Source organism: Xenopus laevis, chromosome 4S (genome assembly GCF_017654675.1).
Source record: "Xenopus laevis strain J_2021 chromosome 4S, Xenopus_laevis_v10.1, whole genome shotgun sequence".
Taxonomy (NCBI): domain Eukaryota; kingdom Metazoa; phylum Chordata; class Amphibia; order Anura; family Pipidae; genus Xenopus; species Xenopus laevis.
In genome coordinates, this window is record NC_054378.1 from 83,974,717 (window position 1) to 83,990,522 (window position 15,806).

Sequence of the window (15,806 nt, forward strand, 5' to 3'; positions counted from 1 at the left end):
ATGCACACATTTCTACGGGTACAAAGGGTTTGTGCCTGGACCCTAAGGGGTGCTATTTGCAACCCTTGGAGCTCTTGCACTTTGTCCATGGAAAACGAGGGGCCCATTGTGTTGTTTTTTTTTCGCTCGTTACTACTTATTTTAAGTAGGGAGGGCAATGTTTAAGCATAGACAGGACCTAACTACTGATGAAACTAACTAGCAGCAGTCAGATCACTGTTCTTGTACAGAGATGCTTGTTATGAAGTCCAGAGCTCTAAGTAGAGAACAAGTAGGCAACTTGCTAAAAGCTTCAGTGGCTTAATAAATATTCTCCATGCACTATCCCAAACCAACATTTGATAAAGAGGCCTACATAACACAGTAACCCCTTATAAACACATCATAGTTACCTGTGTTTTCAAAAAGTATGAATAAAATGCCATTTTCTATACTGAAATCCAGCTGTTTATAAGTTCTTCTCTTTCTGCATCATTTGAAATCCTGGCAGGGAAGGAGAGACTAAACACTGATGTTACACATTGTAACAACTACTAAACAGCTTACAGACAGCATGCAGGAACTACATAACCCACAATGCATTGCACTGTGATGTTCTGTTCCTTATTGAAATCACGTGTGCAGGGAATTGTAGGGTTTGGAGGATGCAGGCTAAGGACAGCTGGCTGTTGATACAAAGGGGCATGTTTACTAAAATTGGAGATAAATATCTAGAGAGATTTCTGGAGATGTCCATAGCAACCAATCAGATCTTTACTTTTGTTTTCTAACTTATAGGTGGCTGTTTAAATGTAATTGCTGATTGGTTGCTATGGGCAACATCTCCAGAAATCTCTCCAGATATTTATCTCCAATGTTGGTAAACATGCCCCAAAGTAACAGTAGTCAGCCAGCTCAGCAAAGTAGTCAGAGAGATCAGCAGGAGAACATGGGGCTAGGCTTAGGGAACTGTCAGAAACCAATAAAAATCATGAAAAGTCTGCATATATTTTAATTGATCTATATTGCAAAGTTGCTTGCAATTATATTTACTTTTCAAAAAGCTTGTGTTTGTGTGGAGTTCCCCTTTAAAATTCTAATTGATATTTAAACTTTGTTTGTAAATGTGATCGCTATTGAAAGCAATATTTATCCCCTTCTGTTCCAACTATTAAACAATGTTTAATGTTTGCAGATCTTTTTTGATCTGTTTTAATCTGCTGACTTGCAACATTAGTTTCAGGTGTCGGATCCAAGAGTGCAGAAAATGTTTACAGTCAGACATATATTGCTTTTAATAGTAATAACCTTTTCAAATAACATAACCACTGAAAATGTATATTTAATGTACACTGCATAGTTGCTCAAAATATCAGACCCTACTTTTACCTGTTTTCATGCGAAATACAATGCTTCCTCATTGACCATTGTGCAGTGTCTCACAATACAAATGATAACACTCCCATTACATGTAAAGATCTGTGGGTGAATGTATGCAGTGCTTTCAGGAGCCAGTATGTGACTTTTCATTGTGTTGTCTTTATTTCAGAATCAAATAAATAGCAACCAGCTTCGAAGAGCAGAACAAGAGGTCAGCAGCCTGCAGTCAAAGGTGCAGTACCTCACAGCCCAAAATAAAGGTCTACAAGCTCAACTGAGTGAAGCAAAACGCAAACAAGCTGAGATTGAGTGCAAGGTAAACCTATTCCTCTGATTGTCTTCGGTTCTGGAGCAGATACTGGCCCATACAATCAGTCACCCTCTGTTTTGTACTGGGGAAGGGGGGTCAAGTAGCAGTGTCTGGGATAGGGGTAGCTTGAAACTTATTTAGGATTAAATTAATGGTAAACAGGGATCTTTAATTGTGTTCAAGGGGTGGTTCACCTTTAAGTTAACTTTTAGTATGTTAAATAATGGCTAATTCTAAGCAACTTTTCAAGTGGTCTTCATATTTTTTTTTATAGTTTTTAATTTTTGGCCTTTTTATCGGACTCCTTCCATTTTTCAAATGGGGGTCACTGATCACATCTAAAAAAACAAATGCTCTGTATGGTTACAAGTGTATAGTTGTTGCTACTTTTTATTTCTCCTCTTTCTATTAAGGCTCCGTCCTATTCATATATCAGTCTCTTAATTAAATACATGGTTGCTAGTGTAATTTGGACCCTAGTAACCATATTGTTCAGATTGTACACTTGAGAGCTGCTGAATAAAAAGCAAAAAAACTCCAAAAACACAAATGAAAACCAACTGAAAAGAGTCTCAGATTTTCACTCTTTACATAATTCGCCCCATATGTAATAAATGGCATAACGTTTGCCCAGGAGCAGTAACCCATAGCAACCACTCAGATACTTGTTTTTAAACAGGTGACCAGGAAATGCTACTGATTGGTTCCTATAGGTAATGAGAAGTGTAGCAAACTTTGCACCATATATTACATAACCCCTCAAAAGTTAACTCAAAAGGTGAACAGCCCCATAAAATGTTGAGGACATCTACAGCTTCCTACAATATCTAATTAATTAAAATATAACATACACATAAATATTCTTGTTTTCCCATTGTGGTGCCATAAAGTAGGCTTACAGGCAGAAGTAGCTAGATGAAGTGGTTGAGGCCGGTAAGGAGAAAAGGAGCTCACTAATAACCAGAGAACTGAAAGCAAAACTTAAAAGTAGAAGGAGACAAATGATTCACTGTGGAGAGCCAGTCCTACTGACTGTAAAATACATCATTTCTTATCTGTGAAGTGGAAAGTTGACATCATATAGGACTTGTGCTACAATCAGACTTTGAATCTCACAATAATTTGGCAAATATTGTATATGCTACGTCTGCTTTTCATGGGGTGGGGGAACACAAAACATAATATGGAATATTGCTTGATTTCTGCAGAGCTGTTATCCTAACCTTATATAGTGTTCTGTACTATATTTTGTTTTTCACTTGTAAATGCATGTGTGTAACGAATACCTAATTGCACTGACATGATGTACGACATGATGCAGCCACACAAAAGTGAATTCATCTCTAATAGAATGAGAATGCAACACTGTCATTATTCTTTTTTTTTATTTACACATTTTTTAAAACTCCCTTAAATCATACATTTTTAAGATTATCCCAAACTTTTGATAATTGGCAGAAGTTTTAGGAAGAATTTTTCTTTTAAATCTGCCATTTTCTCTGTTGGCAAATGCCTGTTTCTGCCACCTATCATCCATGTTGTCGTATAGGCTAGTTTATATTGCACTCAAAATAGACATATTAAATATATTTGGAATAAATATAAAATATCATACAACACAGACTATTCTGTTGGGCATAGGCAAGTACCTTTCAGCAACCAGAGATGTAGTAGTTTGGGTATACATGTATGGGATCCGTTATCCAGAAAGCCATTATCCAGAAAGCTCCAAATTACGGAAAGGTTGTCCCCCATAGACTCCATTATAATCAAATAATCCATGTTTTTAAAAAAAGATTTCCTTTTTCTCTGTAATAATAAAACTTTAGATTGTACTAGATCCAAATTAAGATATAATTAATCCTTATTAGAAGCAATACCAGAGTATTGGGTTTATTTAATGTTTACATGATTTTCTAGTAGACTTAAGATATGAAGATCCATTATCTGTAAAAACCCAGGTCCCAAGCATTCCGTATAACAGGTCCCATACCTGTATAGGCTTTCCTTTCTAAGATGCTTCTATGTATTGCAAAATTTTAAAATCAGCCATTTAATTAAAGCTGGCTGCAGATTTGCTGATTGATTGAGCTAAACCTTCAGCTGCTATGTTTGCTAGTCGGTCGTACATACCTGTATTAATAATATCTAAGCAATCTTCCTTTCTTATGTTCCCTCTTTCTTTTGCAGAACAAGGAGGATGTGATGGCTGTTCGGCTTCGAGAAGCAGACAGTATTGCGGCCGTGGCTGAGCTTCAGCAACATATAGCAGAGCTCGAGATACAGGTAACAAACATTGGACCTAAATCTGAGTAATTAATGCCCAGTAAAATATACATTATTGCTTAGACCATTTCCAATAACTTCTTGCATAATATAAAATGGCCTGGAACTAGTACCTTCCAGAGATTTATACAGTTATTTTTTCACTTAGATTTGATGACAGCCAAATGTGCCAAAGGCCTAAATATCTATAGGAGTCAGTCACTGCAAGACTTTGCAATGATATTGTATGTGAACCATATAATGCCTTTCCTGCTTAAATGTAGTTTTTGTTATTGACTTATACCAAGCAAATCACCTATGAATAGCATCCTTTGGTAGGTTTAGTTGGTCATACATGTAGAAATTAAGTATGAATATCTTTGCATGTATTGGTATGGATATCTGTTGGTCTGGTAATTAGGCATGTTTATTGGGTACTTGCTCAGAAATCCATTTTCATTGCATTCAATGTCTTAGGCCTCATATTTACAGTAAGTGAAACAAACAGCACTGCCACCCATTCTTACCAGCTAAGCGTCATGTTTATTTTTGAAGCCCCTGTAAAATGTGAGATTTTACAAGTCTAACCCATTACAGGAAACTCTCTCCTCTGAACTTTCTCACTTTCTGAGCTCTGAAAATGAAACAAATCTGAGACATTATTGTTTTAGGTTTAACTTAAATTAATGGGTTACTGGTAAGTTATGTAAAAGCTTATGTTTGGTATACATTACTGTTTTTGTTCAACTAGGAAGTTGTAGTTTATATGTAATATGTGTATATATTTATATGTACAGCTGTGTTCAGAATAATAGCAGGTCGACATCACTAACCTGATCACTGTTTTTGGTAGAAATTATATTTCTACATGACAAATAATTTACTAGTAGCTGTAGTAGAGTAATAGAAAACCAACAGTTATGACATGTATGCTGCTGATTCATTTATTGAGGCTTGTTCCAAATAATAGCAATGTTCAAAATAATAATAGCTTGTTCCAAATAATAGCAGTGTGGAGTTCAATTAGTGAGGTCATTCATTTTGGGGAAAAAAACAGGTGTCAATTACAGCAGCAAATGTTGTACATATAGTGCTATTTTCTCTGAAAATCTTAGTAAAATGGGTCGTTTCGGACATTGTTCAGAAGAACCGTGTACTTTGATTAAAAATTAGATTGGAAAGAGGAAAACCTAGAAAGAAGTGCAGAAAATGATAGAATGAAATGACCTCAAATGCTTTAAAATGGCAAGAAACCAGAAAACTACCATTCGAATGGATAGAAGAATAGCTGAAATGGCAAAGCCAATGATCAGCTCCAGGAAGATCAAAGGTGTAAAGTTATTTGTTGGTACTGTGACAATTAGAAGACGCCTATGTGAAGCCAAGCTATTGGCAAGAAGCCCGCTCAAAGTCCCATTGTTGAAAGAAAGACGTGCTGAAGAGGTTACAATTTGCCAAAGAACACATTGACTGGCCTAAAGAGAAATGCAACATTGTGTGGACTTATGAAAGCAAGATTGTTCTTTTTGGGTCTATGGGCCGCAGACAGTTTGTCAGACGACCCCAAACACTGAATTCAAATCACAGTACAGTGTGAAGACAGTGAAACATGGTGGCACAAGCATCATGATATGGGGATGTTTCTCCTACTATGGTGTTAGGCCTACTTATGACATACCAGGGATCATGGATCAGTTTCAATACATCAAAATGCTGAAAAGGAAATGCCCTTGAAATGGGAGTTTCATCAAGACAACAACCCCAAACACACCAGTAAATGAGCAACATCTTGGTTCCAGACCAACAAGACTGATGTTTATGGAGTGGTCGGCCCAATCCCCGAACCTTTATCCAATAGAAAACTTGTGGGGTGTTTATTAGGCAAAACCAAGAAATGCAAAAGAATTGTGGGATGTAACAGGTGGCAGAAGTTGATGGACACCATGCAATACAGATGTGCAGCAGTTCTCAGAAACACTCGTTATACAACTAAATATTAGTTCAGTGATTCAAAAGAAAGCAAAATCTTGAAACATTTCATTGTTTATATAGTGAACGTTTGGGTTTGTAAAGAAGAATGCAGACACTGCTATTTTTTTGAACAGCCTAATATTCACTTTTCTTTCGTCCTGTAAAGGAATAACACACATTTGATACATTTCTCGTCATGTTTTGATTTGAAATAGAAAGTGCAGTGTTCCCAATGCATTTGCATGTATGGAAATAAAAGCCATTATAAGGATTTTGAGCTTTAGTCACTTTTTTTTAAACACACTGCTATTATTCTGAATGTATATACATTATATTAAATGTATATTGACTTATAGGATTAGCATTAGTCAGTGTAGTATTTAGTTACAAATGAGAATATGCAGTTATGAACTGCTTCATACATGAAATACATTTTCTATAATGTATGCCATCCATTTGCTGGTTTGAATTGAGCTGTGAAATGTTAGCACTCCAATCCCCATATGTAATAAAGGCAATAAGTTTGCCCAGGAGCAGTAACCCATAGCAACCATTACGATGTCTGCTTTTAAACAGCTTACCAGCAAATCCTAACTGCTGATTGGTTGCTATGGGTTACTGCTCCTTATTGCATAACCCCCTAAGTCTTGCTAGTGCTAGAATGCAGCGCAGCATCTCATCATATTAGCGATCTCTACATTTTGAATATATAAAAGAATGTGAGTGTTTGTTTGTATGGATGCTGGGTTTCATTTGGATGGTTGAACTTGATGTTTTTTTTCCAACCCAACTTAACTATGTAACCGTGTAACTAAATGATGAGATATACAGATGAGAGAAGAAATGCCTGTTGCTGGTGGAAGGGAGATGCAGAGGCTGAAATATTTGGTGAAAGTTGTGATGAAAGAACTGTGTATTTAGTTGATGGAAGAAGTAGAGACCATTGAATTTGTTTGGGGGAAAGATTGAATGATAAAAAAAAAGCTCCATTGGTGGCCCACTTGGGTAGAGGGGCCCAGGCTGTGCAACGTAGCATTAATAGGTTGATGACTGTGCTTTCTAAACCATGGTTTGGACTGACAATACAGTTCAGTATTTATCATGCTTTGATTGGTTACAGTACATTACACTGAAGTAATATGCATCGAAGCTGCAGCACTTACAAGCCTTCTTTGCTCATGCATTGCCCAGGGTATTTCTTGATAGCACTCTGTTTTACATATAACTGAACCTATAACTTTATGAAGACCATTGGCTCCTCGGGTGCTCGGCCTTAATCAAATGATGTTGCAACACTGCAACTTCTCAGAGGAACTGCATAAAATGGGCATGAGTGGGTTTGGTTTTGAGGAAGCCAAAGCACACACGGGCCATAAGACAGTACAGATTGCATTATAAAGAAATTCAATGGGGACAGTGAGGGAAGTATTCCCAAATGGGACATTTATATTTCATCACAATGTTCTGTGGACAATTTAGGCACAGTGTATTAAACCTGTGGTTTGTTTTACTATTCTTGTCATACAAAGCCAGAATTCTTTAGTCAATAAGAGCCTTGTATGTTAATATCCACACATAATGTATAGAAATCTTTTTTTCATCCATGTTTCATAAACCTTGCTTGCTCTCGGGTATTCCATAAATAGTCTCTGATATAATAATACACATGCCGATTTACACCTTCAGTATGTGCTAGTAATGTCAGTTGTTTCCAGCATTGCGATATTGTTAACAGGCAAAAAATCTTGACCAGTTCTTCTGAGTCGTTTTGCTCTTTTACATTAGGATATACAGGTATGGGTCCTGCTATCCAGAATGCTTGGGAATTTTTTTTCCAGATAAGGGATCTTTCTGTAATTTGGATTTTTAGTCTACTAAAAAAAATAATTTAACCATTAATTAAACCCAATAGGATTGTCTTGAAATACTGTTTAAAAAATAGAATGATTTGATTAAAGTTGAGTCTGTGGGAGATTGTCTTCCCCTAATTTTGAGCTTTCTAAATAACAGGTTTCCAGATCCCAATCCCAATACCTGTAAAACATTTTGTTTTATGAAGGTTTATAGCAGAGATTATAATCTATTCTTGTTTCAACTCCCCAGCCTGTGGTATTATGTTTTCCTTTTTCCCCCCTTCACTTCAAATTGGTTATACTTAGCGAATCCTTCACAAAATACTGAACCGAATCGGATCCTAATTTGCAAATGCAAATTAGGGGTGGGAAGGGAAAAGCATTGTTTACTTCCTTGTTTTGTGACAAAAAGTCATGCAATTTCCCTCCCTGCCCCTTATTTGCATATGCAAATTAGGACTCGGGTTCGGCCAGACAGAAGTATTCGGCATTAATCCGAATCCTGCTGAAAAAGTCCGAAACCCGAACCGAGTCCTGGATTCGGTGCATCCCTAGTTATACTAACGGTATCTGTAAACACAAATGCTTATGCAGAGCTCAAGAGGTTCAAAAGTTAATTAAGTTTTATACTTGTTGTACATGTTCTCCTGATGAAAGGCTTAGGTTCTGTATACCAACAGAACATCATGAGCTTTTTTATTTTCCTTGGTGTGAAGATATTCATTCCCACCAATGCAGGACCTATGCAGGACCTATGCATTATGGAAGCAAGTTCAACACGACTATTTAAACTATGTACTCAGTAATGCTATCCAGTATCTGCCTAAAACCGTACCTCAGGACTGCACTGTGGATAAATTGGCTGAAAAACCAAAGTTTCTTTAGCCTTTGGGCTACAGGGCTGCTTTTTAGCAACTTCACAGTAACTTAATTTCTTAGAGGTAAATGAGAGGAGAAACATTTTATTCATTAAGTTGGTGTAAACACGTATTTAATAAGAACACTTGGGTGTAATTGCAGGCCACACTATCACACTAATGTCAGTTCAGAGAACAGTCAGTTCTGACTTGTCTGTCTCAATTGCAACTCCCACATTGCTACAGATATTACTGCTGGGCTTGTAAATCTGTGTGTTCAATTATTTTTAGGTTACAGACACAACGGCAAGAGAACATTTTCTGTTCATCATTTTTTTCTTAGGAAACAGAATCTTGAATTAAAACTTGCTATAGGGTATAGAAAGCCAGCATTCAGTCATTTTTGGTGAGTTGCTGCTCTCAGATTTAACAAAGGTATGGGATCCCTTATCCGGAGACCCATTATCCAGAAAGCTCCGAATTATGGAAAGGCCTTCTCCCATAGACATTTTATCCAAATGATTCACATTTTAAAAAATGTAATAAAACAGTATCTTGTACTTGATCCCAACTAAGATATAATTAATCCTTATAGGACACAAAAGCAGCCTATTGGGTATATTTAATGTTTACATGATTTTCTAGTAGACTTAAGGCATGAAGATACAAATTACAGAAAGATTCATTATCCGGAAAACCCCAAACAGGTCCCATACCTCTAATGTGAAAAAACTAAGCATTCTTCTGTTTTTGTATGATTATTTGGTCCCTATATGCCTGGATTCTATTAACGAGTTTTAAACAGATGGTTCCCCTGTCTGTTCACCTTTTAACAAAGACATTCCTTATTAAATTGGAGAAAAAGAGAGGGGAGGATATGCTGATGATTTTAAGGCTTTTTGGAGGAACAAAGTATAGGTAAATGACACAAACATATTATAAGTCCCAAAGAGGAGTCTGTGTGGTTTGAAGAGTATATAAAAATGTGTTTGGGGTTTGTTTCTCTACATGAAAGTCTTCCTCTCTTACTTGCTCAGGGCTCCTAAGCGTAGAAGTGAAAATGACACCTAAGTTGACCTTTGTACTCCCTACAGCTCGGGCCTTTAATTTATCAAACCGCATCACTTCAGTTCCACTATAAATAACTTGTCCCTGCTAAATCAGCCACATAAAAAGATGTGATCATTTGCTTGGCTGCTTCTTTTTCTTGCATCTCTTCACTAGCCTAATAACACACTGGGTGACGGAGAAATGTGGTGCATACCTCCCTGGCATTGCCCATGGTTTTGCCAAAGAACCTGCATTACCACATTTTTACTGTTAAAACATACAAGATTGTGGCAGAACAAAGAACTGTGAAATATAGAATTATGCATTGTGCCCAAATAACAACTTAATCTGCTCTCTGTTTTACAATTCTTACATTTAGAAAAGCATAATTCACGGTGTGAAGCTTTGGGAAGGGCTACAACCCACTTGCAGAGCATTATTATTTCTATCTGCCATTACTAATAAGACAAAAATAGGACATTTTGTGGAAAAAAAAAATGTTTATTGCTAGCCTTTCTCTATAGCAGCAGAGATACTGGGAATGATTTTATAATCGTATAAATACCTACTGGCTTGGTGAAGCAATTTTGCTTGGCACAACTACTTTCCTGAAGGTAAAATCTGTTATGCCAAAACAAGGAGTGGGAACAATTCTGCTTGCCAGAGTCTGCAAAGAATTCAAATATACGAATTCCTGTATTTATTTTGTATTTAGCCACTATTCTCATACTTCTGACAGTATGTGATGAACATGGTTTCATTATTTTCTATCTTACACTTGTACCCATTAATAAACATAATGTTTGTGTTGCGGTCTATGGGAAAAGCTCCATCCAGAAAAAACTGGAATTCTATATTTTGCCCTGATCCACCCAGTAGGACTCTAGACCTGAACAGTTGGCAGTTATAAAATATATTTGTACAGTTGTGTTCAGAATAATAGTAAACCACCATCACTAACCTGACCAATCACTGTTTTTGGTAGAAATTATATGTCTACATGGCAAATCATTTTCGAGTAGGTGTAGTAGAATAATAGAAAACAAACAGTCAACAAACATGCTTGCTGCTGATTATGTGTAACTGAATCATTAATTGATACTTGAAGAGGTCATGTTGCTTTGAAATTGGAGTTTCAACAAGACAACGACCCTAAACACACCAGTAAATGAGCAACATCTTGGTTCCAGACCAACAAGACTGAGATTATAGAGTGGCCAGCCCAATCCCCGGACCTTAATGCAATAGAAAACTTGTGGGGTGACATAAAAAATGCTGTTTCTGAGGCAAAACCAAGAAATGCAAAAGAATTGTGGGATGTAACAGGTGCCAGAAGTTGATGGACTCCATGCAACACAGATGTACAGCAGTTCTCAGAAACACTGATTATACAACTAAATATTAGTTCAGTGATTCAAAGGAAAGCAAAATCTTGAAACATTTTTCAGTTTATACAGTGAATGTGTGCAATTGTAAAAATGAATGCAGACACTGCTATTTTTTGGAACCGCCTAATATTCCCTTTCTGTAAAGGAGTAACACAGATTGCATACATTTTTCTTCATGTTTTGATTTGAAATAGAAAGTGCAGTGTTCCCAAAGCATTTGTGGGTATAGAAATAAAAGCCATTATAAGGATTTTGAGCTTTATTCACTTTATAAACACTAGGCGAAAGCTGTTATTCTGAACACAACTGTGTATCAGCTAGAATTTATATTGATTATGTGGTTATTTTTTTTATACAAGCGTGACCTTTTTTTTTTTTTTTTATTGCTGTCAATCTAGGGAACAAGTTGTTATTCTTAGGTTTACTTGTCTGTATTACAAAGCTGTAGTTGGAGTTTGCAGTAATTTGCACCATATTTTTGTATGTCCATCCTGGTAGAATATTTGTTTTCCATCTAAAATCAGTGCCCTTAAATTAGTACTAATCTCTTCTTAGATACTAAGTTATTCTCTTGTAAAGACCAAAACCTCAAGCTCAGAAAGGTTTAGTTTCCATCTGCTGCTTTACAGGAAATACATGTTTTTTTTTCAGATCAGCCCTAGTGCATTATTTCATTTTTATGTTACTCAAATGAGTCACCACAAAGTCAACAAGAGGACACCTCACCACATTTATATGCCCTCTCCGATACAAATCATTTTCTAAAAATCTGGTCTCCATCTTAAGCGACCACAAACATATCTGAAATTCTGTAGTGAGGTAACTGTGCACTCAGCACTTGCAACTAATGATTGAGATTGTCACCAGGACATGCTAGTATGCCAGCAAGATCTATTTGTCTGCCAACTCTCAATACCTTCTTCCTACTTTTAGCAGTGGCAAACCATCACTTCTTGACAAAAACCCATCAACTATTGTGTGTGTATTATACATTTTTTTTTTCTTCCTTAAAGTTGATTATATAATGGTTTATTCTCCAACCTAACTTTTTTTTATTCTGGCTGCAGCCTCACACTCATGCTGGGATCCGATTCGCTGTCAGATTTTACCTGCTCTGACTGGCTGATTGCAGAATAGGTCCATGATTTGCAGAGCACCACTGATAAAAAGCATGCTTGTGTTGTTTCCAGTTGGAGAAAAGGTTATGTTGAGAAAGCATAAATCATTTATATCTTAAAAACTATTAGGACAAATAAAACTAACTCTGAGAATTTAATGCGGTAGTTCACCTTTTAAAAGAGTTTGTTTCCACAGCTTTGTGCTTTCACTTAATCATAGGCTTAGGGTTGCCACCTTTTTAAAAATCTTTTACCGGCTGCTGGGGGGCGGGCTGTGACGTCAAAGGGGGCGGTCCGTGATGTCAAAAGGGGCGGGCCGCAATGTCAAAGGGGGCGGGGCCACGACACAGACACCACGGACGATAGAAGAAGTAAGAGAAAAGGTAAGTTCCAGGGGATTGGGGGCAGGCCGAGGGCTCCTTTTAATCGTATTCCAAATTTACCAGCAGCTACATTACCGGTAAATTTATAATACCGGCCTTGGCAGGTATTTTACCGGCTAGGCCGGTAAAATACCGGCCGGGTGGCAACACTACATAGGCTATGAACTCTTTTCACTTTGAACCAATTGCATGGAGGAAGTTTGCCTTCATTGAGTGCTTGCTCCAAACAGTCCACCACAGGCTTTGTTGTGCTACAGAGAGAGCTTTAACCAGAACAATGCAAATTGCTCAGTAATAATGAATAAGGTAACAAACTCATTATCCTTTATTTTTACAGCAAAATATATTGTACATGATTTCTGTAATTTACTCCATTGGTTAAACCCTTAAACTAAATCATGGGAATATTATCTGTATTCCCACAGTGATTGATGGTAAATACACTTTCACTGTCAGCAGAACAAATGTACTTTCAATCACTCGCTCTCTGTATTTTCTATGCACCTGTCACACTAGTTGCATGTTCTTCAATATTTCAATGTAATTGGTAAATGCGGTATTCATTTGGTGGCTTCGCCCCTCTGAACATCTGTATTCCCTTAAAAAATAAATAGCAAAGGAAACTATGCTTCCTTTTCATGTGTTGCCAGCTGAGATCTACACACAAGTCAAACAGGATGCAAATTTATACTCCTCTTAAGAAATCTTTCTAACCTTTTAGCTTAGCAGTTGCAAGATTTACACCACAGCATGTGCACCACTCTTCCCCTGAACCAGCAGTCTGCATATAATAGATTTTTGTTTGGTTGCTCGTGCTGTTGTACCAGGCATCTAACATTGCTCTTAATGCTGTAAGCCCAAGAGGTTCTACTTTTGCTTGTAGTACCTATTGCTAAGTAGCCCCTTTATACAATATACATAGAGCATTGGTTCCCCCAACACAAACTGTTCATGATCAGCCTTCTATAGTTTACAGAATTAAAGCAAAGAGTTGGTTCTTTGTGATGGGTAAGTGCTCTGGTGCATTATTGAGCTTTTATTTTTTTTAATTTAACCCTAAATCCCTTTCCCTGTGGGCCTATACAATTTATTAGCATTGCATTGTGGACAACTCAAAAAAATTAATTTGGACTTCTCCAAAAATGTTTGAAGCACACATCAATGGGCATGTTTATCACTATTAGTTTTGTCAATATTTGAGTTTGGCTTTTCTTTTACAGCAAAACATTGTGAATTCAAATTTGAGTGTCTGAAACTCGAATTCTAGAGCTCTGTTCAGCACAAAAAACGTACTTAAATGCATACTTGCACATTTTTGACTGAGGTATTCTTGCCTTTTCCGAATTACATTTGCACAGAGGAGTTTTGCAGCAACTTGCCACCTGATTAAAAGCAAACCTATTAATTGTGGCTATGGGTTATTCTACTTTTAGTGCCTCTTGTTACATATGGGGTATTAGTCAAAATCAAAAATTTTTTTTTTTTACTCCAAATGTTACACTCTGGGTGCTGAAAGGATCCTGTCATGGGAAAAAATGTTTTTTCAAAATGCATCAGTTAATAGTGCTGCTATGAAATCTGACATGGGGCTAGGCATATTGTCAGTTTCCCAGCTGCCCCCAGTCATGTGACTTGTGCTCTGATAAACTTCACTATTTACTGCTGTGCTGCAATCTTCAAATTTTGCCTCGAGAAAGCTAACGCGAAACGCGTGTCGACAAGCCTCCGCTCTTTTTGATTTTAGAAACAATTTTAAAAGCCTTCAGTACCTATTGCAGCGCCTGATAGCTGCACAAAGAATTGGGTTAATACTTCTAAGCAGCGCTTCATTCTCCGAATCTCTTTTACTCTTAAGGCACTGGGGGTTTGCGTTTTTTTAGATAGTTCTTCAATAGATTAATATTTGAAACCGCAGTCCCCAGCATCTTGCCTTTCTCCCCATGTTGTGTTCCAAGGGTTAGAAACAAGCCTCATTTATGAGATTTTGGGACAACTCCACCTCTATTCTATTTTCACTTTCAATCTTTTAATCATGAATTGCTAGCTATTTTGATTTACTTTGATTTCTCCTTTTTTTTTAAAAAAAAAAAAACTCCTCTTTTTTTAAAAACAACGTTGATACTTCTACTAGCACTTTAATCAATTGAGCGTTAAAAATAATTCATAAATTAAATGGTATTCTATGTAAGCACTGGCACTTTAATTAATGAATTGTTAACTAGAGTTGATGGTTAAAATAAGTTCTTAAATGGTTCAAATGAATTCATAAATGAAATGATATTTATATTGAAAGATGAATTGATTTGTGTGTTAGCACTGAATTCATTATATATCATTGCACAGTACAAGAAGCACTGAGCACTTTCACTAATTGATGCACCTTAATGGCAATTTAATGTTTTAAATCAATTCTGGTTAAATAACATATTCAGATAGTGTGGGGTTACTACTTTTTTGGATAAATTGTGATTAGTTGTTACATCTCTATAAAATCTGATTAAATAAGAGTGATAATTAGTTTGTTTTTTTTACCAAGCATCTCAGATTAAAATGTTCCTTCAGGACAAAAACTTTGTTTTTATGTCACTGTCATTTATTTTATCCTTGAGATTGTGTTTATTTTTTATATTGATATTGCATTCTCTCCCCACATGTCGTTGGTGGTATTGAGTTTAGTGGAGCATATGAGTGAGCATATTGCTCAGACTTACCTACCGGAGTCCCTTGATTTCATGTTTGTGCACCTGTTTTCTAAAGGAAGTCTGTTAACTGACTCTCGGATAAAAACCTCATTCACATATGGCTTCTAGGAAAATGGCTTGCGAGAGTGCCTTCTTCCCACAGATATTTTGGGAAACTGTCGTTTTGTTTAAATAATTGTGATATTTTATATTGATTGCATCCCTTGATGGGTATATTTTTTAACTTCTCTCTCTTTATGTATTTAACAATAAATCACAATCATTTCAAAACATTGCAAATAATTGTACATTTTTTGTCATTGTTCTTTTCTGTTGTATGTTTATTTGGTGCATAAGTTGTATCTTTAGAGATAAATGCAAATATACTGATATCAATCAGAATACAACAATAATAAAAAGAAAGGAAAAACCAAACTAACCAAAACTCTTGATGGGTATTTTAAAAGATTGTGTGTCATCACTGGGTAGTGGCAGCAAGCAGACTCCTTATTATAATCAGCTTGAAAAAAGGTGTAAAAAGCTGTCTAATATAAATGGCGACTTTATCAAG

General features: G+C 36.4%; 1 protein-coding gene across 3 annotated transcripts in view; it reads left to right on the forward strand.

Moving 5' to 3' along the window:
- The window catches only part of LOC121393053 (ecotropic viral integration site 5 protein homolog), a 95,378-nt gene that overhangs the window by 61,275 nt on the left and 18,297 nt on the right, over nt 1-15,806 (forward strand). For all 3 annotated transcript variants that reach the window (XM_041561527.1, XM_041561525.1, XM_041561526.1), the window contains 2 exons: nt 1,529-1,675; nt 3,860-3,955. In XM_041561527.1, coding sequence (XP_041417461.1) covers nt 1,529-1,675; nt 3,860-3,955 — 243 coding nt within the window. The remainder of the gene's footprint in view (nt 1-1,528; nt 1,676-3,859; nt 3,956-15,806) is intronic.